Below are 25,898 nucleotides of genomic sequence, written 5' to 3'. Positions count from 1 at the left end.
ACTGACCTTCACGAGGAGATAGCCATCTTACTAAAGAAGTGAACAGCAAAACCTGTCTTTGTCTTCAAAGGTGGACAGGCAATTACTCAAGATACTTTCTTACAAAATACCCCAAAGACAGACTTTAGACCCATTTTAGGCTGTGGTTAATCAACAAATGGATCAGTAGGGCGAAATTCCACATGCTAGCGCTTCGTTACATTATCTCTCCTTTCAAGACAGAAGGCTGAATGTGTGTAAATGTTCTTCAAATTGCTTACTTTCACATTCCAATCAGAAAGAACTACAGGACATTCTTTTGTTTTGAGGCAGGGAGCACACACACTTTCAGTACGCAGTGCTTCCTATCAAGTTGAAGTCCTCCAAATGCATGGAGGTCACTGCAGCTCATTTACATCACTCAAAGATCTACATCTACCCATACTCCGATTTTTGGATTCTCATCAACACCAACAATCCAGCCACATTACAAATCTTCAAGCCACGGCATTCTTGCTTCATTGACTAGGTCTACAGGTCAACCACCAAAAGTCAACATGAACTCCAGATCACATCCTGATTTATTTGGGAGAGATTATGCATACAATAAAAGGAAAAGTGTTTCCTTTGGAGGACAGAATTACATCTATCTGTGAAAAGTGTCATCTTCTCATAAAGTCTCCAAACCTGACCACGTAAGATTTCATCACTCCTAGGCTTAACTGCTTCATGCATTGCTATTGTTACAAATGCAAAGCTTCATATGAAATCAAAACAATGTCTGGAAGACCAGTGGTGTCACAAGAACAACTGGGGAACAAGCTCAAGCTGCTGCATTCAGCAACAAAATCGCAATATCATAGTGGTACAAGACAAAGACCCATTGCATGGAGTACCGTTCCTCTGTGAACTTCCTACCCAAAGAGATGCCTTTCTATCAAAGTGAGATGCTCACCTAGTACATCTAACTGTTCAAGTTCCATGGACTACAGAGGGGGGCTTCAGTCACAAACTGGATTCAGACACAAGAGTGACTTTATAGTTGGTCAGGCTATTGGTCAAGCTAGCCTCCATAATCTGCTGCTTACTTAATGCTCAGTACAGAGGTCTATGGTGACCTTTTATAATTGGTGATCTTTATCCCTCATAGAGAGCCACAGATTTTAGGGATGTGCTTGCTGCTCTACTCCATCATTTATGACTATCAATGAAGACTGAATGACGCAGAAGAAATGGTTACGTATTTGTAGTCCTGTTTCTACATCATATTGATCTTTAATGAAGTCATAGACAACTTCTCATTCTCCCCGGCTATGGTGCTTAAATATAAGGAAGCTCGATTTTGGTACAACCCTACATGTTTGTCAGAAAGAACTGACTTTCAGAGGTAATTGTAAGTACACTGAAATCTGGGATTGTAATGTAATACACATCAGACCACCTTTTACTCTCATTACACACACATTTTAACAACAGTTTAGCCTTAAAATGCTAAAATGTACTTTTGTCCTGGAACATTCAATGTAATAGTGTACATTTCAGAAAAATGTAGCAAAATTAATAGAACAGACCATGCCAGAGGTTCCACTCCGGTATGGAATGATCCCTTTATTGCCATTAGAGGCCAATCTGTTTGGATGGTGCCATTTTAGTAGACCCAAAAGTGACCACGTTTGGAGTCCCACAAGGCTCTGCCTCGAGCCCTACTCTTTCTTAGCATTTATTTGGCTCTTTTGACCTCTTTAGTTGAGTCCTCTGAGGGCCAGATAGTGTCATATGCAGAAGACATGCGTCTCCTCCTTTCCATGTGGAACATCTCACCTGAAGCACCTGTCTGACGGCTGTCTTTCAGTGGATGCGGGCTATTAATTTACAGTGCAATGCCTTCAAAAATGATATTTTGTTATTTGGTTCGCCTACACCTATTTGGGATAGTGAGTGCTGGCCAGGATGTGTCACTCCACCACCTGCTTCATCCATGGTATCCCAAAATTTAGGGGTAAAGATCGACTGCCAGCAATCATTAAGTCTGCATGTGGCGGCTGTGGTCGGTTCCTGCTTTGGGCTTCTAAAGTCTGTAAAGAAATGTTTATATTTGCTCCCTCTACAGGCGCAAAACGACGACGATACATGCGCTCATAAGCTCGAGATTGGACTATGCCAATACTCTATACCTGGACCTCACATCTTATTTGCTGAAGAGATTACAGATGGTTTAAAATACGGCGGCTAGGGCGCTATTAAAAAACCTTAGGCAGACGTCTATTTCAAACCCTAGGCAGACTTCTATTCCTCCTTATTTAAAGGAGCTACACTGGCTTCATATTAAGAAGAAAATTCAGTTTACAATTTTAGTTCTGGCCCACAGAGCTTTCTAATAGACAGGCCCTAGCTACTTTTCCAAGAGTATTATTCACAATCATCCAGCAAGAATCCTCCGTTCCTCTGAGGCTGGGCTTGCCCTTCGACTGATTCAAGCATTAAAAAATGGGGTGGTTTGTCCTTCTCCTATCTTGCTGTGTGAGCATGGAATGCCCTTCCTCCATGCCTTTGAGCTTTGAGGGAGGAAATCTGTTTTAGGTGAGCTTTTAAAACCTGGTTGTTAAAGACAGACTAATCTACTGTGTGAGGATATGGTTGAAGGGTCCTGTAGGGCAGGGATACTCTTGGAGCAGCTGTGCACTCTGTAAATCCATAATTGATTGATATGTGGTCTTGATAGGCTTTTTAAAAGCTTCCTTATTAAACTGAACATGCTAATCTTTACGCACTCCATACAGATACTATGTAAATTGTATGTTCTGGGGTCTGCACATGCATCAGAGAATTATTATAACATATATGATTAAGAACAAAGATCCTATGATGTAGATCAAAAGGAAATGCAGTGGATATTATGTTGTGGAATTAAGATTCATGTTTATTGAATTTGATCAATGGATAGTGAAGTATTAATGTGAACTTCGTCACAAAATACAATATAGATTGGAGAAACATCCAATGATGGTTTACAGGTGAATGCCACTGACTGGTGTACAGCTTTATAAGACGATAAAGTAGAGTGGCAGTATTATCAGAAACAAAGTAATACAAACATTCAACTTACTTCATCCTAATTAGAAGGAAGGCAGGAAAAAACATTGTATTATTAGCAAATTCTGTCAACAAGCTACACAACTGTAAACAAATAATGTTTTAATGGAAATGTTAATACTATGGACACTTTCAAACTTGAGATCTTTCAGGTATCTACAAATTCACAAAAACATTTGCAATTACAAAGTTACAAATATTGAATTGGAAAATTTACAACTGAGGGATCTTGGATTAGAATGAGTAAATTCAGAATAATGAGCTAACTAGCATTTGACTGCCAGTTTCCTTTGCAGCTAACATTTCAACGAGTAAATGGTACATATTTATCGAAATAAGAAGATTAATCTAGAAAGTACAATTTACTATTAATTTTACCTGATCTATTTCAGGCTCAATAAGTTAAAAAAAATATGTCTACAGCTACCAAAACAATATTGCAGCATGTGTACTTTTAACTCTTTGGACAAAAATAATTGCATAAAGTTTTATTCTGCTATAAAAGCATTTCACTAAGTAACTAAGTAGATCAAGATTTCCTACAGGCAGGATTAGAGCATACTTTTTGGAAGCAAATGTATATCGTCACCTATTCTTGATCACATCCCCTTTGATAGTGTCATCAACAACTTGTACCTCAGTGTAATGTAAGGTACACTATGAATTTCATTGTTGCTGGTTAAAAACGTAATAGCATATTTATATTAGGACCATGAAAAGGATTCACCAGAATTGACAAACAGAGGAATCTAGTCACAAGAGTAACAAATAATAATGTAACACGTTGTTGGTTTCATGTAGTGCTTGCTGTCAAAGACTGATGTTTCATAGTAATGCAAACCCCTGTGTAGACGACTCCAGCTGATATCCTTTCTGGGGGAATATAATTAAGCCTTCATAATAATTTAAGGGTTACGATCTGATCTCTGCGCAAACTATTGCGTCTACAAGAATTGGATTTAAGACAGGTTTACCCTGATTCTGGCATGACAAACCTGCTGAAATTTATCAAGTGAAAAGGCCCAGAAAAAAAGCAAAACATGGTGTGTTAAAAAACTGAGTATGCATGTTATGGCTCTTTTTCCTGCTTAGAGAGGTATTAACACACATGGTAAATACGTAAGTAACACTGTGGTACCGGAGGTTACCAGATGTGGTAAATATCCCACGCTATTCAGCCCGACTTGTAATGAGGGCGTTGGTATTATTCATTTACATAACGGATGTACTATTATTACAGAAGTGAATGATACTAAATGTATTACACTCAGAAAAGATATGTGATACAAACAACAGGGGCTGCCCTGTAAACCAACTGGAACCTAGAGTAGTTGGTAGTTAAAACAGTGAAGCAGTAAGAGCTCACTGTAGTTTATTTATACATGTCATAGTTTTCAAAAATACTGTTGCATAAGAATCACGACTAAACAGTCAATGTGCTATTTCATAGTTCCATGTGAAGACCATTTCACTAAGTTCTGATAATATTTACCTTAATTGTAATATTTTTTGGAAAGCATACCTGAATAGTGCAGTGTTCAAGTGAGCACATGGTGCAAGAGAAAGTACATTACAGAAACTGCACATACAAATCATATACAGGGAGTGCAGAATTATTAGGCAAGTTGTATTTTTGAGGATTAATTTTATTATTGAACAACAACCATGTTCTCAATGAACCCAAAAAACTCATAAATATCAAAGCTGAATATTTTTGGAAGTAGTTTTTAGTTTGTTTTTAGTTTTAGCTATGTTAGGGGGATATGTGTGTGTGCAGGTGACTATTACTGTGCATAATTATTAGGCAACTTAACAAAAAACAAATATATACCCATTTCAATTATTTATTATTACCAGTGAAACCAATATAACATCTCAACATTCACAAATATACATTTCTGACATTCAAAAACAAAACAAAAACAAATCAGTGACCAATATAGCCACCTTTCTTTGCAAGGACACTCAAAAGCCTGCCATCCATGGATTCTGTCAGTGTTTTGATCTGTTCACCATCAACATTGCGTGCAGCAGCAACCACAGCCTCCCAGACACTGTTCAGAGAGGTGTACTGTTTTCCCTCCTTGTAAATCTCACATTTGATGATGGACCACAGGTTCTCAATGGGGTTCAGATCAGGTGAACAAGGAGGCCATGTCATTAGATTTCCTTCTTTTATACCCTTTCTTGCCAGCCACGCTGTGGAGTACTTGGACGCGTGTGATGGAGCATTGTCCTGCATGAAAATCATGTTTTTCTTGAAGGATGCAGACTTCTTCCTGTACCACTGCTTGAAGAAGGTGTCTTGCAGGAACTGGCAGTAGGACTGGGAGTTGAGCTTGACTCCATCCTCAACCCGAAAAGGCCCCACAAGCTCATCTTTGATGATACCAGCCCAAACCAGTACTCCACCTCCACCTTGCTGGCGTCTGAGTCGGACTGGAGCTCTCTGCCCTTTACCAATCCAGCCACGGGCCCATCCATCTGGCCCGTCAAGACTCACTCTCATTTCATCAGTCCATAAAACCTTAGAAAAATCAGTCTTGAGATATTTCTTGGCCCAGTCTTGACGTTTCAGCTTGTGTGTCTTGTTCAGTGGTGGTCGTCTTTCAGCCTTTCTTACCTTGGCCATGTCTCTGAGTATTGCACACCTTGTGCTTTTGGGCACTCCAGTGATGTTGCAGCTCTGAAATATGGCCAAACTGGTGGCAAGTGGCATCGTGGCAGCTGCACGCTTGACTTTTCTCAGTTCATGGGCAGTTATTTTGCGCCTTGGTTTTTCCACACGCTTCTTGCGACCCTGTTGACTATTTTGAATGAAACGCTTGATTGTTCGATGATCACGCTTCTGAAGCTTTGCAATTTTAAGAGTGCTGCATCCCTCTGCAAGATATCTCTCTATTTTTGACTTTTCTGAGCCTGTCAAGTCCTTCTTTTGACCCATTTTGCCAAAGGAAAGGAAGTTGCCTAATAATTATGCACACCTGATATAGGGTGTTGATGTCATTAGACCACACCCCTTCTCATTACAGAGATGCACATCACCTAATATGCTTAATTGGTAGTAGGCTTTCGAGCCTATACAGCTTGGAGTAAGACAACATGCATGAAGAGGATGATGTGGTCAAAATACTCATTTGCCTAATAATTCTGCACTCCCTGTATATTTGTTGGTACAAAGTTATTACTGGATACACAAACAACCTGATCTAGACAGAAAACATTTTGGCAGGTCTAATTGACAACTGAGTTGAAGGTGTTTCAACTCCTAACCATTAGAGGAGCCATAATAAGTAAGAAGGACATATTTTAAGGAATATAGAAAGGGCCAGAATGACCCCCATTTCATGGAATGAAAGGCGCGTACAGTATTAAGTGCAGAAGGCAAACCCTTATATTGGGCCAGGAAAATTATAGAATTACTGCTTCCGCATTAGTGTGCAGGCTGCCTGTAGAAGAGTAAATTCCTGTATCTGCTTTCCAGCACAGACATTGGCAGTAGCAGTGCTGTGCGTACTCATCCAAATACATAACACAACAGATTTTGTCACATAAATCTGCCTGCCACGGAGACCACAAAATGTATCTGAATCTGAACACCTCTGACACAGTAAATGAGAACTGAAACATCGCAATGGAAAACACCTGAATTCTATGGAGGTATGTGAAAACAAACAATAAATCTTCAATTAACACTTTAAAGACAAATTAATCGCCCTGATTTCTCTCGAGTTAAAACTCATCAAGAACTGTCAAGGTTCCATATTGCTGTACATAATTTCTACAGCACAGAAGTATGCAGAAAGCAAATTGGTCCATAGAGAGGATAACAAACGAAGAGCTAGAATGATGTGCCAAGAAAGAATGCTACGTGTATTTAAATTTGTCCATTCTTACCTCAAATTGAGGCCAATTCATGCTCATTCCTGGACCATGGTTGGAGTGAAACCATTTCAAATCCTCTTGGGCATCTGCTGCTTTAATAGACTGTTCCAGTTCTGCGTAGATCATTCTATAGCTAGAAAGCAAAATTTTGCATTGTGAATAATTAAAAAAATCTTTAAAGAAAACATAAGTATTAAAGTACTAAACCAAAAATTGGATACAAATAGCAATGTTTTCAAAGAACAACGGATGAGAAAAATATAATCAATTGTGTGCTATAGAATTCAAAACTCATAGCCGAATCTAGCCTTCTATAGCAGGGGTAAAGAATCTGCACACTGGAATGAAATATGGCTATGTGCTGTTCACCTATGGAAGGTGCTTGCTTGAACCTTTATTGTTTTGTAAAGCAAGCATGTTAGACTGCAGATTGAGGTCCAAAGAGAGTGGATTCCATATTTGAGCACTGGAGGGAGAGGAACAGCAGCATTCACTCTCCTTATTCAGCAAGGCAGAAAAAGGACAGATTAGGATGGGCCACGCCAATTGACCTCTTGCTTTTTCCAGGGGAGGAGACATTCATTCGAATTCACTCAGGTATGTGCCAACCTTCTCAGGTTCAGCCATGCCCACATGTCAAAAGAAACTGCATGTTTTCTCAGCATAAGAGAAGTATAAAAACAATGAATAAAACCTCCATTACTACTATTTCAACCACCTCCCACTGGAACACATTTAGCACCCACCTCAGAGCCAAACTCATTAACATTTCAGTAAACTACTGAAGGGGGGCTGTTGAAACTCTAGTAACTAACCATACCTGAACGGCTAACACTGACACATGTCAAACAGGTCACTTCTTGTCCCAATAGAAAGTAATCATCCTGCAAAGCTTGCTTATTAAAGCCTTGTAGGAAATGGGTTCTGGTTGCAGTACCCCACTGCCCACACACTTTTTGCCTGTTTTTTTTTATGTAACTTTGACTGAAGTGCACTCGGTTCCTGCTAGATCATCTTCCCAAAGGAATCGATCTAGTCAGTAGGATTTGAGACAGAGTAGGTCCTGCAACCATTTAGCCTGCCTCCTTACTCTTTCTCGCCTGACAGACTAGGAAGACTCTCCCAGGTTGTAGTTGAGTCTCCTGGCCTGTTGGCTGGGGGTGGGGTTGTGTAGGAAACTGGGTTCTAACGTTCTGGTTAAACTAACCCCCTCCTTTTCCCCTCACACACTTTTTGCCCATTGTTTGATGCAACTTTGACTGAAGTGCACTGGGTTCCTGCTAACCAGGTCCCCAGTGCCAGTGTTCCTTCCCCAAAACAAGACACCTAGTCACTTGATCTTCAAGTGGCCGGGTTCTTTAGTACTTCTGTGAGTTCTCAGTAAATGGTACACCTGGTACCTAGGACATGAGTACTGAAGATGGCCCCTAAGAGCTGCAGCACAACCTGTGGCACTCTAACGCACCCATCACCAACCTCCTGCAGGCTGGTATTGCAGGCTGCGTGACAAGGTACTCCCAAAAGTGAAAACACAACATGGTACACACTCTGTGTGCCACGCCCCCTAAAACACTGAAAACCATTGTAGCCTGGATGAGAGCGAACTGCCTCAAGCTCAACTCAGACAAGACCGAACTCATCATTTTCGGAAACTCCACTTCAGCCTGGGAGGACTCCTGGTGGCCCACATCGCTCAGCATCCCACCTACTCCGAATGACCACACCTGCAACCTGGGATTCATCCTCGACTCCTCCCTAACAATGACCCGACAGGTAAACGCAGTCACCTTTTCCTGCTGTCACTCCCTACGCCAACTCTGCAAAATCTTCAAATGGATCTGAGACAACTGCCGCAAGATAGTCACCCACGCCCTAGTCACAAGCAAGCTCGACTACGGCAACGCACTCTACGCTGGCACCACGACAAAGAACATTAGGAAACTACAACTCATCCAAAACGCCGCCACTAGACTCGTCCTGAACCTCACCCGACAGGAACACATCTCTAAACACCTGAGACTCCTCCATTGGCTCCTGGTGGAGAAGTGAATCAACTTCAAACTACTCACCCACACCTACAAGGCCCTTCACAACATCGGACCGGCCCTACCTGAATCATCGCATCTCTTTCCACCTTGCAGCCAACAGCTTTAACAACCTATCCACCGACCTCAGACAAAGCCCATCACTCACCATCTTCAGGAAGAACCTCAAGACATGGCTCTTTGAATGAGACCCAGACCCACCACCAGCACCTTGAGACACTCACGGGTGAGTAGTTGCAATTTATAAAAACTGACTGATTGTAATGTTTGTAAGTCACCCTACAGCAGACCTTTCAGCCCTGAGGCAGGGTGCATTATATTTAGGGCTCCCAGTTTTATGGTATTTATTTTTGTAAGCATTTCCGTCTGTATTTATTTTGTGTCTTGAGAATAAATACAGTCATAAAATTGTATATTTCCATAGTTATTTAACTGACAGGCATTCACTCATACTTTGATGCCTGTTGCGTTTCAGCAAATTGAGCAGTCAAATAGAACAAAATACTACACCTACTGATTATTAGCATTATATACATATATGCTAACATATGCCTGTATTTAAGTAAATCTCATCATTGTTTTTTAACTTCTCATATTTGTATCTGCTCAGCTGTAGGCCTCGAATTCATGAAGGACAGCATGGAGAGTTACTCACAAGAATCTAAATTTTCTGTATTTTCCACTTTTATAAATAAATGTGACAGAAAACATTTTTTTCTGTCTGTATTTATTTGTAAAAATCTGTAAAAACGGAAAACTGGGAGCCTTAATTATATTACAAGTGAGGCCATACACTGTATGCATGAGCAAATATGCCCCTTCTATGTCTTTGTCGATTCTTAGACATAGTAGGTGTGCAGGAAAGCTATTTTAAATACATGTGCTCGACACTGGTCAATACGAGTTCCCCAGCTACATGATGGCTTCTCTGAAGATAGGTATGTTTGGTATCAACCATCTCGTATTAATAAACCCTCACTGATTCCAGTGATGGCTTTATTAATACAGGCACCCAGAGGGGACCTTAGAGTTGCCCCCTGAAAACCTACCAACTGCTGGTGAGTTCACTGATCATTTCTGGCCAGTTTGCCACCAACAGATCAGAATCTGTCCGCCTCCCCTCTTCCCCTCTCCCCCCCTCCCAGGGTGAAAGCCTTCACTCTCTGGAGGGCAGAAACAAGAGCCTATTCAGAGAGGGGTGTGGAACATTCCTCTCCATAGGATGACCTGCATTCCAAGACAGGGAGCTTCAAAGTTCGCCCCAAACCGAAGAGAAGAGAACCAAGGGTGCCCCCACATCTCCCAGCCTCATGAGACCCGAGCCCACATGTTGGCTTGAGCAGACTGGGCCCCCAGTCCACGCCTGCACACTGTTTCTGCAGGCCCCCCTTCAACCATGAAGCACTCCAGCACCTAACCCGATGCCAGAAGACATCACTGCACCCGCGCCCCATAGACCGTGGAGAAGAGGACAGACTGTGTCCCCACATGCCCTGAGGACCTCAAGGGTCGGGCCCCCTTTGTGTTCCCCTGGACTGAACTTCCAGTCCACCCAAGCAGCAACTTTGTGACCGGACCGTTCCCCATTGAAGTGAATGGGACACCCGACAACATAACACGCCTCAGCACCCAGACGCACTAGAGCCTCCCACAGTGACCTGTTAGTGTGGACCCAGCCCCAAACCCACCTGAAGTCCTGGAAAACAGTCCTGTAAGTGTCTGTGACGTACCCGAATGCAGTACATGTTATTCCCCCATAGGATATAATTACTGCACCCAAAAATTGCACTGTCAACTTTTAAAAACTGTAAAAATCTATAACTCGAAAAGCACTTACCTGATTCCAGTGAGCTTAGTATCAAAGTTTATATAAAAGTATGTGTTATTTTTTCATAAATTAGTGTCTGATTTTTTTATTGAGTGTGCGTCTCACTTACTGTATGAGTGGGTGCCCTACATGCTTAGCACTTCTCTCTGATATGCCTAACTGCTGGATCACACTACCCAAAAAGGGATTTGGAATGTTACATGTGCCTCTGTGATACATCTGTGGATTAGTAGAACTTAGTATAACAATTGTCTAGGACTAGGAGATGACCACAAGTTGACAACACAGAGCTCTAATTAACTCTGTTAATCTTAAACCTATCAGGAGCCATTACATAAATTGAGCCCAAATACATGAAATCACAATCATTAAGTAGTATGACTGTTCAGGTATCTGTGGCTGCTTCGTCTGAGAAACAAAATTCATACATTGCTACACAAAGTTACATGTTTTCTCACTAAAAATAACTTCTGTTGAAAGGACGTTATGGTAATGATCTAAAATATAAGAAACAATGTAATTAGCCAACAATTATAAGATACAGGAGTTATACAAGTCAACAACTCATGATCTCACATGAAGCCACAATTAAAATGTTCAACAACAAGAGGGGTTCTCAAACTCTCCCAACGTTGCAGATGCTCTGCCCTAAATGCATGGGCTGGCTGTCTCCAGAAAGCACCAGCTGTGTCTCATTCTAGTATTAGTTGTTACAATGTTATACTGTTCATAACAGATCATTGATGTGGATGTGCCTGAGTAGGGGTGGGGATCCCTCTTGGACAATGCCACCCTCTGGTTCCTACTCTCTTGCACTGGGGATTGCGAGCCTCTATCTAGTGTATGCTGTTTTACTGAAGGGAGGGCTGTTGCCCTACTGTCTGGGGGAAGAGATATGGGGGGAATTCGTGAGAAGATCTGAGTGCTGGAGTTAGTGATGCATGTCCTACTTTTCCTTTGTGAGCTATCTTATGTCTATGTGTGAAGGCTTCCACATGTGCAGTGGGTGAATTGCTCCCTAATCCTTCACAATAACATATGCTTACCTAAATAAGTACATGATGATGGCACTGAACATGAGGAGCAGAAGTAGTGCTGTTAAATGCCATAAAATGTATTCAAAATTAACACGGGGAGGGGTTCTTGTGGCTATGCTGCAAGAAACACACCTACCACAGGATCCTAGGTTGAGACAGCAGTGGAGAGGCCAAATATTCCACACAATTTACAGTCTACACTAGGGTCGTTCTATTATCGATGAAACCTGGAGTAACGGTCACATCTCCGATACTAAAGACTGATCAAGAGGGCAGGTATGTGAAGGTCATTAGCACACTTTATCGAATAGATGTACTTCTGTAGAGTAAATATGGGATGAATGTTGACCAGGTTAAATTTTTTGGGTCGCTATCTCATTACTTAGTGGAGCACGCACACCTACTGATGATACTGGAAGGGGGCTTTAATACAGGCAGTAGACTGGGACAGGTCCCATCCACGGCAAGAACAGTATTGAACTAGCAGCTAATTTGGGAGTAGATTGACTCCTCACATTCCTTTAATTGGGCTATCAGAGACACTTCCGTTTTTTCCACACAAGCATGACCTACATGTTAGATGAGACACTGTATATTGCACTAAGTGATAGCAAACATCAGGTTCATATATTGGGTATCTATGCAGGATGTTGGTCAACTATAACTCACTGCTTCTCCAAATACACTGGGGGTAGGTGCAGAACAGCAAATCAGTTCTGGATGTTCCAGCTGACTGCACTGGAATATTGTTTCTACAGGCAATCATGGATGAAATAGGGTACTACTCTAAAGTAAATGACCCTTGATGCTGAAACCTAATGGGATGGCCTAAAAACACTTTAATAGAATACGCAAACACTAGATATGGTTATCCTACTCACCTCAGAACCTAACCCGAGATAGAAATGTCCATACCAAACTACTCAAATATTTACCTTTTTCTTAGATTATACAAACTATGTGGTCAGGATGCAAAAAGTAAATGAAGGGGCATAGGGATTTTTGGGCTGGCTCATTAAGTTCGAATTTAAGGGGATGGCAATTACTGGGGTCAGGGATGACTAAAGACAAGACATGAACATATAGTAAGAGACAAAGTGGGTCTTTTGCCAATAATATTCTGAGATGGGGGGATAGCATATCCCGGTATCCTGAGTAGTCCAGTCTAACTACACTGCTGCCAAATCAGATTGTAGGACTACAAGAACAGATAATGCTACACAAATTATAACACTAATCACTGATTTGGCCATAGGTGAGATGCCTGGGGAAGAAGGATTACTGGCAGGATTTCATAAGACTTCTGCTTATATCCTAGCTTCGAATTTCACCAGCTTACACGAGGCAGCTTTTCGGAAGGAGGTGCTGCCGCACACCATGAAAAAGGTTTTGATATTTTCTCTTCCAAAGCCTAGCTGTGATGCACATGACTAAACAGCGTTAAGACAGCCCTCAATGTCAAACACTGATTATGAAATAGTTACTTAAATAAAAGCGAACCATTTAATTGAGACATTCCCATCAATAACCCACCCATATCGAAGTGGGTTACTACTTGGGAGGAGTACTTTGCGTAATATTAAGCATTTTTACCACATCCTTGAAATTACACAAACATTTCAGTCTCTAATCCAGAAGTTTTCATGGTGGACATATGTAAGGTTTTTGCCACTGTGAGCTGGAGGTGTATTTTTGAAGTGCAGGTTTAAAGAGACCATGTTGAAATGGATCTTGGCATTATGCGATTCTCCGGCAGCAAAGTTACGGACTGGCCAGGTGATCTCTAACTCATACAGTACTGGGAGAGGAACAAGAAGGGGGGGGGGGTCCTCATCTCTTTTAAAAACAAAATTCTTGCAATTTACAGGGGATGGCGCACTAGGCCTAATGCATATACTGTAAGGATCCTGGTTTGTTCTCATTGCAACGGGTTTGATTCCTGCCTTTAATATTTCCAAGGTTGATAAAAAAACAGTACCACTAAATTAAACATCCAATATCAATTTCACCAAAAGACCCCTCGGAATGAAGGCTCAACAAATATGCAGTTGTGTTCATCCCAACAATACTGGGGTCACACCCGATAGGCCAAAAAGAAAATGCACCCTTTTCAAAGAAAAGGAGCACTGGCAAGTGTCTCTTACTCCTCTTCTAGAGAGTTATGCTCTGCTCGACAAGGAGCACACTGAATGGTTGGCTTTTACTACCATATGATTGTTTATTTTGAAGTATTTATCTAAAAATCATGTGCATCAGAATGAATGTAGTTATTATAAATGATTCAGCAGATAATATACAGATCAGAGCAAATAGTAAATAGGCCCGACTACAGGTCACCACACACCCCTAACCTGTTGGTCTATTCCTGACCCAAAGTGCCCTAATATTGTCAGCCATAGAGCTTATGTGGTTGTGGACGTTTACTAAATCTAAAATACATGTTATATCATTAATAGTTTCAAATCATACCTTATGCTATTATCAGGTCAGCAGTCAGAATTCCACCCTTAAGCATCTCCACTGAGCTAGTGGTCCACGTGTCTAACCCATCCCGAATATATCTAACTCCCCTTAAATGATGCTACAGTTGTGCTACTCCTTCCATGCACTCTCAAACATGCCCTATGCTCATCATCTATCACAACCAACATCCAAATGGAACCACTTAAGAGCTGAATGTGGACTGATGCATTGTGGTATGTTTGAGAGTGCATGGAAGGAGTAACTCAATTGTAGAAGCACTCAAGGGGAGTGGATATATTCTGGATACACTATGGTGCCCTGTCCCTTTGTTACGAGTGGTCCTCTCTCTGCTTTTTGTTCAGAACCCTATCCCTGCACCAATACCTTACATCTTTAGCTCTAATGAAGCCTTACGGAGGGAGGGTCACTCGTGCTCAGCCCCTGCTTTGAACAATGTGTACATAATGCCCCTCTGCACAAGTATATGACAGTTTGATGATTCATGACAAATCTTTATAAGGCTCGCATGCATTGCAGCCATGATTAAAACACATGAACAAGAGAAGTGAAACGTTTTCCTTCTCTGTCCTGTTAGGTTGAATGGCACCAGAAAACATGGAGTTTATGAACAGAAAAACACGGTGACTGAGCACACACCTGTTATTACCATTCAGTTAGTCCACTTTATGCCCTGCATTTATCACACACATTCTTTAATATTAAATGTAGTCACATTTGCATAAAATTAGGCCTGTTTTGCATGTAACATGCAGTATTATCTTATGAAAGACCAGCCATACACGACAATGCCCATTATGTTTTTATGCTCACTTTATTTTCATCATATGATGCAATGACAGAGTTAGTGAGTGACATAGGAGGGTGAGTGGGAACGTGACTCACCCTCCTCCAAATCCATTGCACTTTCTGACGCAAACGTGACTGATATAGCGGGTCTAATTCTGAAACAGCCCCATTGAACTTTCAGGTGGCCCTCAAATTACTGACTGTGTCCAGCTCCCCTGATCGGTCGGTGGCAATTGACTGAATCTAAACCAACCCCTGCAGGCCTTTCGGAAGCACATCTACCATGTGCCTGAGCCTTATCCAAGCCTAGTGGGATTTTATAGGTGGACAAAGTGACAGCCCTAATTCTTACAAACGACAGACTTTGCTCTGAGTCTGTTCACCTTTCACAGATGATCCAGACAGTTGACTGTAGTGCTAGCAAGTTGCTCCATGTCGTTTGGCGCAACTGCATACCATCACGCTCTACAAATTCCCCTTACATTTGACATCTTGAGCCATCCCAGGCTTTTTTAAGCCAGCATCACACTGCCTTTTGGGACTTGTTTTCTCTTTTATGGTAGCGGCTGGCATGTCTCAGTATAAGAACAGCTATTTGTTAACAGGCTAGGGGGCTGCAGGTTTAGCAGTTGCATTGAGGCCACTAAGAAGATTTGTGACTCCATAAGGAGAGGTTCCCCCATGCAATAATAAACACATTACAATATTAATCAAACAAACAATTATTGCACACTGTCACAACTGTCTTGCTCCAATCCTGCAGAATTTCTACAAGTTCAAAGAAAACCGATTAGGAAATGAATTTACTCTCCACTTGGATGGAGAAAGTAAAGGTCAAAGCACTTTCCCTCAAAACCTTTCTATCCACTACAATTAGGCAAGGAGATATTTCCAGGCCTAAATACTGCAAATTAGTCGCACTCAAGTGCGACTAAAAGTACAGAACTACTGACACCACATCCGAAATGGTACCAAGTACACCAATTGCAAATGTCCATATCATTTAAAATTATCAGCACCAGCTTGGACTTTTCAGTGTTGACCTTGAACTCAAACACTCCCCATAATCATCCAACTTCTTTATCGATTATGTGATTGAGGTTGTCATCGTCATCAGCCTTGCAGGGGAGGGCACAGAGACAGTAGTAGAAACAATTCAATTGCCGGACTGGTTAAGAGAGGTATTCTGCATGAAAGGGACAAATGTTTCCGTGAGCCCAGTGCTAAGATGGCTTGGCGCCAAATCCTCAGTATGAACACTGTGCTGAGAATGTAACTTAAATATCCCTAGCAAAATTTAATAGATTATTCACCCGCCTTTGTTCAAGTTTATAAGGGATTAGAAGAGGAGATGTGATCTAACAGCCACAGCTGACGACCTTGGAACTGGCGAACCAGGTTCGAGTTCTGGCACCAGCTTAAACATGCTGTGATTCTCGGCAAATCGTGTAATCTCCCCGAAAAAAGCCAAAAAGCACACATGAATCTGACCCTGTGTAATGTAAAATGGTGCACATGTAAAGCACTACAATGGCCTTGGGCTGAGTTGACGCTACATAAAACTGCAAAAATATTGCAAAAATATCGTAACAGCCAACACTTTATAGTGCTACATACAACATGAAGTAGAAACAAGTAAGTCCTTTATCAAAAATAGAACTAACAAGCATTGGCAAAGCCAACAGGCCTCACTTATGGGCAAGCTATTGCCTTTGGAAATTGGGTGGGAGTGGTGAACAGGAGGGTGGGTTGTGAATGGGAGGGCGGGGGTTGTGGTGAACGGGAGGGAGGAAAGGGGTGGGGAAAGTGATGGCGGGTTGTTGGTGAATGGAGGACTGTAATGTCATAAGAGATGATAAAATAAAATAAACGTGTAAATCACAGCAAATGTGTTAAGAATAAATACAAAATGTATGCTTATTTATAGCTCTTTTGTGGCCCACCACAAATCAGTTGGTGACCCACAGATGTGGGTCCCTTACTCGCTGCACCAATGGATTTACTATGAAGGGTGATACCCTGAAACCGATTACAGGATGCATATTTTCTGTCCAGGGAGGACCTGGCGTGGCAGTTTGGGCTGGACTATTCCCATGGGGAATAGGGTCAAGACTGACATGCTTATGGCTGTGTCCAAACTGGCATGACGTGGCGAGCGAAATAACAATAGATTAAACCCAGATCTGTGACTGGGGGTGGGTATTTGAAAAGTCACAACAATCTGTCCATCATTTTATTTTGTTTTGTGATGTTGCCTTGTGCGCCCTAAGTGGCTAGGGTATGCCCAGGGTCCCTTGCTCGCTGCGTAGTGCTGTAGTTTCATATGCTTAGTATGCTCCTGACATTGAGGGCTGGGCTTGGACATGTGCAACTTGTTTTTCTTCAAAGAAGTCTTTCGAGTCACAAGGTAATGTGACTCCTCCCACAGTCTGTTTTGCACACGGTTATTAGCTCCTACGTTAGATTGTTTTTGGCTCATCGGGTGAGCTTAGGGTAGGAGCAGCAGTGTGTCAGAAAGGATGAGCTTGCAGGCAAAGTTAAGACAAGGTTGAATGTTTCAGAAGACATGTGTGTATGTTAGTTATTAGCTTCCAGGGAAAAGGGTGGGTGCATATGAATCTATAGCACTACACACTACGAACAGGTGCTTACAGGGTAAGTAACATTCCATTTGTAGCATGTTTTGGCTGTAGATACATATGCTTAGCATCAAATGTAAAATAGTGCTCCCGAAAAGCGGTGGCGAGCTAGTGGCTGACGTAGATGTTTGAAAAAGTATTCTTAACACCGCCTGATTAGCTTGTTGATTAGCTGAGACATCCACACCATACTGTTTTGTGAATGTATGTGGCTTATTCCAAGTAGCTGTTTTGCACACATTTGTGAATGGAATAGTCCCTACAAAAGCCATAGAGGCTCCTTTTTTGTGTGTGGAGCGAGCCCTTGGAGTTGCGGGTAGCAATCGTTTAGCTTTGTTTTAGCAAGTTTCATAAATCTTATTATCTAACTTGCAATTCCTGCTTTTGAGATAGGAGAGCCCTTTGTGGGTTAGAAAAGGCAACAAAGAGTTTTGTTTTCTCGATGTAGCAGTGTCTAACATGAAGGATGTGTAGGGCTCTTTCTACTACCAAATCTGGTTTAGGAAAGACTACTAGTAGCTTAACTGTTTGGTGAAGGGAATGTGGAAATCATTTTTAGGGAGAAACTTAAGGTTTGTTCTAAGTACTAATTTACCTCTATAGATTTGAAAGAAAGGTTCTTCTAAAGCAAGTGCTTGAAGCTCACCTATTTGCCTAAGAGATGTAATAACTACTAAGACTGCAACTTTCCATATGAGGAACTAGAAGTCACATGAATTAAGTGGTTCAAAAGACAGATGAGTCTGGTGAGAGTTTTTATTAAGGTGCAGACTGGTTCTGTTGGAGGAACCAAGAGGCGAATGGCTTTTTAGTCCTTCCATAAATGCTTTGATTACTGGAATTTCGAACAGGGACATATGTTGTCTTTTTTGCATGTTCGCAGCAAGTGCTGCTAAGTGTAGCCTAATAAAGGCATATGCAAGGCTTGCTTGTTGTAAATGCATTAGATAGCAACCAAGCTCTTGTACTGTAGGAGAAAGTAGCTGGATTTATTTGGCTAGGCAGTAATGGACAAACCTTTTTCATTTGGCTGCGAAGCAGGTTCGTGTGGTTGGACTGCAAGCTGGTTTTAGAATGGTCATAATTTTTTTGTGGTAGGTTGAGGTATCCGAATTCCAAGACTTCAGGAGACAGATGGCTAAATTCAGCTGTTTGGGATTTGGGTGTGTGATCTTATCCTGTTCCTGAGTCAGAGGTCATGGCCAAAGAGGCAGTTTCTCGTGTGGCACAAACGATAGTTGAAGTAGGTTTGTGAATCATGCTTGTTGAGTCATGTCGAGGCTATGAGGATTAGGGTAAAGGATGTTAGTGTGAGCTTTTAGACCATGTAATGGTCAGGGATTGGGAGAAAAGTGTAAGCAAATATCCATGGCCAGCTGATCTATAGGGTATTGCCGCTGGACATTGGGTGAAGAAACATGGAGGCGAAGCTTTGGCATTTTGCGTTCTGTTGTGTTGCGAAGGTCTATGCCCTGGGTTCCCAGCCATTGAAAATATGAGTGGAGCAGTGTTTTGTCGATCTCCCACTTGTGCACTTGCTGTTGCATTCTACTGAGCATATTTGCGAAGTCATTGTCCACCCCTGATAGGTATTCTGCTAGGAGGTGGCTCTTGTGATGCATTGCCAAGTGCCATATGTGTTCTGCTGTGTGGGAGTGCTGTATGAAGTGTGTGCCCTCCTGTTTTTGGATGTAGTACATCGAGGTCCTGTTCTCTGTACAGACTTGAATCACTTTGTGGTGAAGATGTTGCTGAAAAGCTTTGAGAGCTAATTGAATCACAAGAAGCTATAGTTGATTGATGTGTACGTATTTCTCAGTTGGGGACCATTGGCCGTGGACTGTGAGGTCCTGCATGTGACCCCCAACCCTGTAGAGATGCATCTATCGTAATGGTCACTTGTGGGACTAAGCTCCGAATGGCCGACCCTGCAACAGGTTGTTGCTGTTCCACCACTGCAGATAGCCATGGGTCGCTGGCCCTACCAACACTAGGGGCCTCATTATGACCCTGGCGGGCGGCGGAGGCCGCCCTCCAAAATACCGCGCCGCGGTCAAAAGACCGCGGCGGGTATTACGAGTTTTCCCCTGGGCTGGCGGGCGGTTGCTGAAAAACCGCCCGCCAGCCCAGGGGAAAACGACCTTCCCACGAGGATGCCGGCTCGTAATCGAGCCGGCGGAGTGGAAAGGTGCGACGGGTGCAGTGGCACCCGTCGCGTATTTCAGTGTCTGCAAGGCAGACACTGAAATACTTTGCGGGGCCCTCTTACGGGGGCCCCGCGACCCCCCCTACCGCCATCCTGCGGTAGGGGGGGTCAGAATCCTCATGGCTGCGGAGCGCGCTCCGCAGCCATGGAGGATTCAAACGAGCAGCGGAAAGTCAGCGGGAGACCGCTGACTTTCCGCTTCTGACCGCGGCTGAACCGCCGCGGTCAGAATGCTCGTTGGAGCACCGCCAGCCTGTTGGCGGTGCTCCCGTGGTCGGTGGCCAAATCCCCCACTGCTTAAGACTAATGTGATTGGAGGCAGCATTGAAGGGAGAGCACGTGCAGACGTGTGTGCAACACCTCAACACCATCATACCAAGAAAACTCATAACTGCTTTGACTGGAATTTGATGATGTGTCTGAAAAAGAGGCAATCTTAGCTGAAACTTTTGTACTCTTGCAGGATAGGGTTAAAGGTTTGGCTGCGACAGAGTCTAAGGTTGCACCTCAGAAGGGATGCATACGCAAGGGTAGAAGGTGAGATGTTGTTGTATTTAATTAAACCTAATTTGTGTATAAGTTTGATTACCTTTTGAGTGTCCTGCAAACGTTGTTTGGCTGCACTCTTGGTCAGCCAGTCGTCTAGATATGGGAGCACTTGTGAGTCCCCCTCTTCTGAGATGAGCTGCTACTAGAGCAGGGCATTTTGTGAATACTCTTGATGCACTAGTTACTCCAAATGGTACACCTTGAACTGGTAATGTTGAAATCAGAGGTAGCGGCGATGGGCTGCATGTACTGTACTATGGAAGTAGGCGTCTTTGAGGTCTATGGCTGTCATGAAGTCTCCTTGCTGTAGCAATAGTTTTACTTCTTGGAGTGTAGCTGTATGAAAATGCTTGGACAGGATGTACTTGTTGAGTGGCCGGAGGTCTAGTATAGGCCTTAAAGTTCCATCCTTTTTTAAGTATGTGGAAATACAGTGAGTACACCCATTGTTCTTGTGGTTGTTTTGGGAGCTGCTCAATGGGTTCTTTTTGAAGCAGAGCTTGGGTCTCCTCTTGTAGGGACAGGTGTTATGTTGACATAGTTTGTGTACGTGGTGGTATAACGGGTGGGGTAGCTGTGAGTTCTAGACAGGACTCACTAATTGTTTGTAATTTGTGCCCAGTCTTTGAGGTAGTGCTGCAGCCACCCCCCAACTGGTGTTAAGGGTGGAGGCGGGGATCACAGAGAGTCAACGCTTAGTGGGAGTGGTCCCTTTGGAGGTGGATCCATGACCCTGGCCTCAATTGCTCTTGTACTGTGGCTTATAGTATATCCCCTCTGGTGTATTTGGACTGATGGGAATATTGCTGCTTCTGTGTAGTGTCTGTGGAGGTGCTTGTTTTTGATGCCCCTCTACAGTGTCCTCTACAAAAAGAACTCCCTATGTTTGTAGAGCACCCATGGCCTTGGCGGTTCAGTGTCTCTGTTTTTTCCAGCATCTTATCTATTTGTGGTCCGAAGAAATGTTCACCATCGAATGGTAAGTTTAGTAGATGCTGCTGGAAATCAGGGTTAAAACCAGAGACTCTAAGCCATGTATGGCGCCTGAGGACGACACTGGTATTAACTTCACTTGCACTTGTATCTGCTGCATCTAGTGCACAATGGATTGTAGAATTAGGAATAAGTTTGCCTTCCTCCACTAGCTCCTTCCCTCTTTGCCGGTATTGGTATGGGAGATGCTGTAATAGTTCCTTCACCTCATCCCATTGGGCTCTGTCGTATCTTGGGAGGAGGCCTACAGAATTTGCTATTCAGAGATGGTTGCATGCTTTTGCAGCCACATGTTTTCCTGCTGCATACTTTTTGCTCTCCTTATCGGTGGGGAGAGCCAGTCCCTTGAGAATTGGCGAGTTTTCTGGCAGTATGTCCCACCAAAGAATCTGGTGGAACATGGCCTTTGATATATGTTGGGTCGGGCGGGAAGTGCTTGTATTTCTGGTCTACCCTTCGGGTTAGGACTCTGGATTTTACAAGCTGCTTAAAGATCTCTACTGTTGGCTTAAGCATACCTTTTAGCATGGGCAAGAACTGTACTATTCGTTGAGACCTGCTTAATGTTTCCACTAAAAAGTCATCCTCACCCTCTAGTGTGTAGGTATCTACTTTATGGTAGTGTGCAGCTCTACACAGTACCTCATGGTAGATTTTGTCTGTGAAGGTTTGGAGGGGTATAGGTCGGGATCAGTGTCATCGAGGGGGGTTTATGGCGTAATCTTCCCAAGCTTCATCGATATTCTCTGGATCATCCTGCGGAATCAAAAAGTATGGTGCCTTATAGGGTGTCAATGTTATCTTCTGTACTAAGGTCCCCTATAAATGATGGTGTGCCTGCAGATGGTTGTGAGGGGAGTGTTGAGGTGATGGTGGATGAACTGGTGGTGCAGCAGATGCTGGTAGCATGGGAATCGTAGGTGGTGGAGGAGAAGGTAGAGGTAGTGGTGTGGCAGCAGGTAGAGGAAGTGGAGACTGAGTAAACAATATGGGGCTAGTGCCCTCTGTCTTTGATTCTTCCGTTGGGCTCTGGGTGGTTCTGGCCCCATGATCTACTTTTTTTTCCTTTTAGGGAGCTTGCCTGTTGGTGGAAGAGGTGGTTCTGCAACCACCCTTCCCGTGTTCTGATTGATGAATAAAGTTTTTTGTTTGGCATCAAGTTTTTTCTGTAGTTTTTCACGCACTGGTTCAACAGGTCACTATTTCGGCCCTGACTCTATTTTTGCTGTTTTTGGAACCGAGGGTACTTTTGGCATCCCTGGTTTAGGCTTGGAGGGCATTTTCAGTGGCAATGGTGTCTTGGGCTGGCGAGTAGCCTTCATAGCCAAGGGTGTTTTTGATTCCCAAGGTGTTCTTTTTAGGTCTGATGCCTTTTGGTGCTTTTCGAGGTCAAAGCTTGCATTTTCGTTACTGGCATCTAGGCTGGATTTGACTTTGGTCAGTGCCTTTGGCTTTTCAACGCCTTTCGGTGCCTGCTTGGGAGGAGGGACGCGTATCTGCTTGTTTGCCTGATTTCGGATGCCTCCATTGCTCGAGGGCAGTGAGGTTCCGTGAGCCATTTTTGAGGATTTAGTGGGCGTCTGTACAGCCTTTGCAGGAGCTCTTACATGCCCTTTGGATTTTGATGTCTCATAGTCAGAGCCTTCCCCGCGGCTGGCAGTAGTATGGGGATGTTTACAGGCATATGTTGTGCTTCGGTGTTCTCAAAGTCCTTTTCCGGTTAGAGCTCAAGTGACTGCTTCCCTAAGATATCGGACACATCTTCTGCTCCGAGCACGGATGGTGGAATGGGCCCAGCGGGGTTCCCTTCGTTCATGAAGAGAATTTTTGGACCGGAAGACCATGCAAGCTTCATGCAACGTCTCCTAGCTATCTGGGGACAGGCAGAGGTTACAGATCGAGTGTTGATCCTGCCTGGAGTATTTGGCATGGCACTTATGGCAGAAACTGAAGGGAGTCTTTTCCATCACTCTGATTAAGTGAAAGAAGATGGTGGTGGTGCTAGAAGCAGAGGTCGAACCAGACCCGAGCCCGGGCGGGCAGATCCAAGTATGTGAAGGAAGTTAGTGGGTGGTGGTTGTTGTTGTCATGTTGTCCGTTGAAGGGTTATGAATTGGGGAGCTGGTAAGACCTTGTGGCAGGAATTAAAGCTTTGATCCCGGAGCTTCAGGGTTGAAATACGAACCCAATGGCAGAAAAAAAAAACAATCTAACAAAGGAGGGATGACCATGCGCAACACAGTCTACAGGAGGGGTCACAATACCATGCGACTTTAAAGTCTTCTTCGAAGGAAAAAAAGTTGCACACATCAGAGCACAACACTAGATGGCAGGAGTATCTAAAACATATGTACGTATGGCCAACACATGCTACAACTATGTGCTTTCTCATTATCATTACTAATAGAAAGTATATCTCACATATCAACCTTAGCCTTTTCCTGGAGGCAGCTAAGAGGGGGATTCTCTCCAATGCTGCTGCACCTGTTTTCTAAAGTTGGAACCCTCTCCTGCACTATTACAGATGATTCCCTACCTATCTTTTCTCTGCCGGAGATAGCTTCAGAAACCTCCCATGTTCGCAAGAAAATACCTCTGAATGCAATTAACAACTCCACAAACCAGAAAGGCACTGCATGGTAACATTTTCAAACTAGTCTCGAGTTGGAACCATAATGTTTTGAAAAAAAAAAATGAGGTTTTTACTATGTACCTTGGGTTGTTGGACAGGTCAAGGTGTTTCTGAACTTCCAGTAGAACCTCTCTGAAGAATTGCAGGCGTTTTTCCTCAGACTGCTGACATTGTTCAAACATCTGGTCCATGTTTTCCATATATTGTGGAGTGCAGCTGTCCAAGTCCTTTAATGCTTTCTCATACTTTTCTTTTGTCTGTAGGGAAGATAGAAATCAGCTACTTTCTCTAGTTCTTCTCTCGACTCAATAATTATATATACTAGGTTCTGAGAAGCAATCCCTTTAACTAATGACAAATATGAAATTGGTGTTAACAGATGATATTGGGTATGCCTTCCATGCGACAAAAATATCGGCATACCTAGCTTGAGGTCCTTGATTAGAAGGTTATACATGGCTTCGAAGTTTAACATTGCAATGGGTGAACTGAGTGTTTTTTAAAATTAACGTTATCTGGTGATGTGCTTTGCTCTGCAATTGACTGACCTCCTGTACAGGCGTTGTTTCTCTAAGGCTTATGCTCAGTGCCAATATATGGGGGGTGATGGGTTGTTGCGTGTGGGTGTGTGAGTGAGTCTTTCTGTGTCCGAGTGTCTGCAAAAAGCACACTTCATTTAAAGTCTTTGCTTTATTGGTTTCCAAGCTGAGCCTCTTATCCACACATTGTTCTTTTACAATCCAGACCCAAAAGATCATTGCCTACTAATAATAAAAGTAAATTACATTGAAAGTAGATGGTTAATCAGGAGTTGACCATAACGGAACAGAAGTCCATCCAGTTACCGATAGACCCACAGTTTAGATTAGAGTAAGGAGCGAATGACAGAAAGGAAAATAAAATGTGTTTAGTATAAGTATATAGTTAATAAGAGAAACCAAGGGAGGAGAAAGTCACCAAGGCTGTTTGTGTACAAGCAGAAAAAGAGGAGGCTAGGACAAAGCCTTTGGAGACGCAGACCAGTTAAATTAGAGGCGAGACAGTGGAGTACCAGGAGTGAGTTTATGGGATTTATTGAATGAAAGAAGATAGCCTGAAGTTTGAGCAGGTAGAGGGAGCAGTTGACACCAAGTGAAACCTGACTTGGACAAATGAGAAGCTGCTGCCTTAACTTAACTTGTCTAATACCAAGATGATATACAGATAATCTGTTCATGGATAAAAAAAAAGACGTGAGGAGGATATGAAGAGAAGACCAAAAGGGAATAGAAGTTAGATTGAGAACTGGTAGACTCTGCTTCCAACCTAACAGTTTCTATCTAAAGTAAGCATGCCAGATGACTTTAACAGTTGGTTCAGAACCCCAACAATGTCAGGAGACTCGCTGTTGTCTGGAGATGGTCTGCTACTGATTGTGGCAGGCCCACCTTCAATAGCCAGTCGGTGAGGCAGGGGGAAGACTGGTACCGTTGACATCTGAAGTTGGGCAGCAACCACTGCCATTTTCTTTGTGATCACCTGTTCGGCACTAGTGAGGTCAGAAGGGAGCACAGCAAACAAAGTTCTCGGGCCCACCTTGAACCACAGGTAGCACCTGTGGGCCTGCATGAAAATAGGTGTCATAATGGTTCAATACCACCATCTACTCTGTGGGGTGCAGGGCTGAAGGAACCTGGGCCAGCATAAGCCTGTAGCATTTGTCCTTTCACGACTGAGAGGGCAAAGATCTAAAATAGAATGAA

General features: G+C 43.0%; 1 protein-coding gene across 7 annotated transcripts in view; it reads right to left on the bottom strand.

Moving 5' to 3' along the window:
- PACSIN2 (protein kinase C and casein kinase substrate in neurons 2) overlaps window positions 1–25,898 on the bottom strand; it is a 354,098-nt gene that overhangs the window by 42,752 nt on the left and 285,448 nt on the right. For all 7 annotated transcript variants that reach the window (XM_069228308.1, XM_069228313.1, XM_069228314.1 and 4 more), the window contains 2 exons: window positions 24,238–24,413; window positions 6,970–7,090 (listed from right to left, as the gene is read on the bottom strand). In XM_069228308.1, coding sequence (XP_069084409.1) covers window positions 6,970–7,090; window positions 24,238–24,413 — 297 coding nt within the window. The remainder of the gene's footprint in view (window positions 1–6,969; window positions 7,091–24,237; window positions 24,414–25,898) is intronic.

The sequence above is a fragment of the Pleurodeles waltl genome, chromosome 4_1, assembly GCF_031143425.1.
Source record: "Pleurodeles waltl isolate 20211129_DDA chromosome 4_1, aPleWal1.hap1.20221129, whole genome shotgun sequence".
In the NCBI taxonomy this organism is placed as follows: domain Eukaryota; kingdom Metazoa; phylum Chordata; class Amphibia; order Caudata; family Salamandridae; genus Pleurodeles; species Pleurodeles waltl.
The sequence above is the reverse complement of the archived record's forward strand: the minus strand, read 5'-3'. Positions and strand labels throughout refer to the sequence as shown.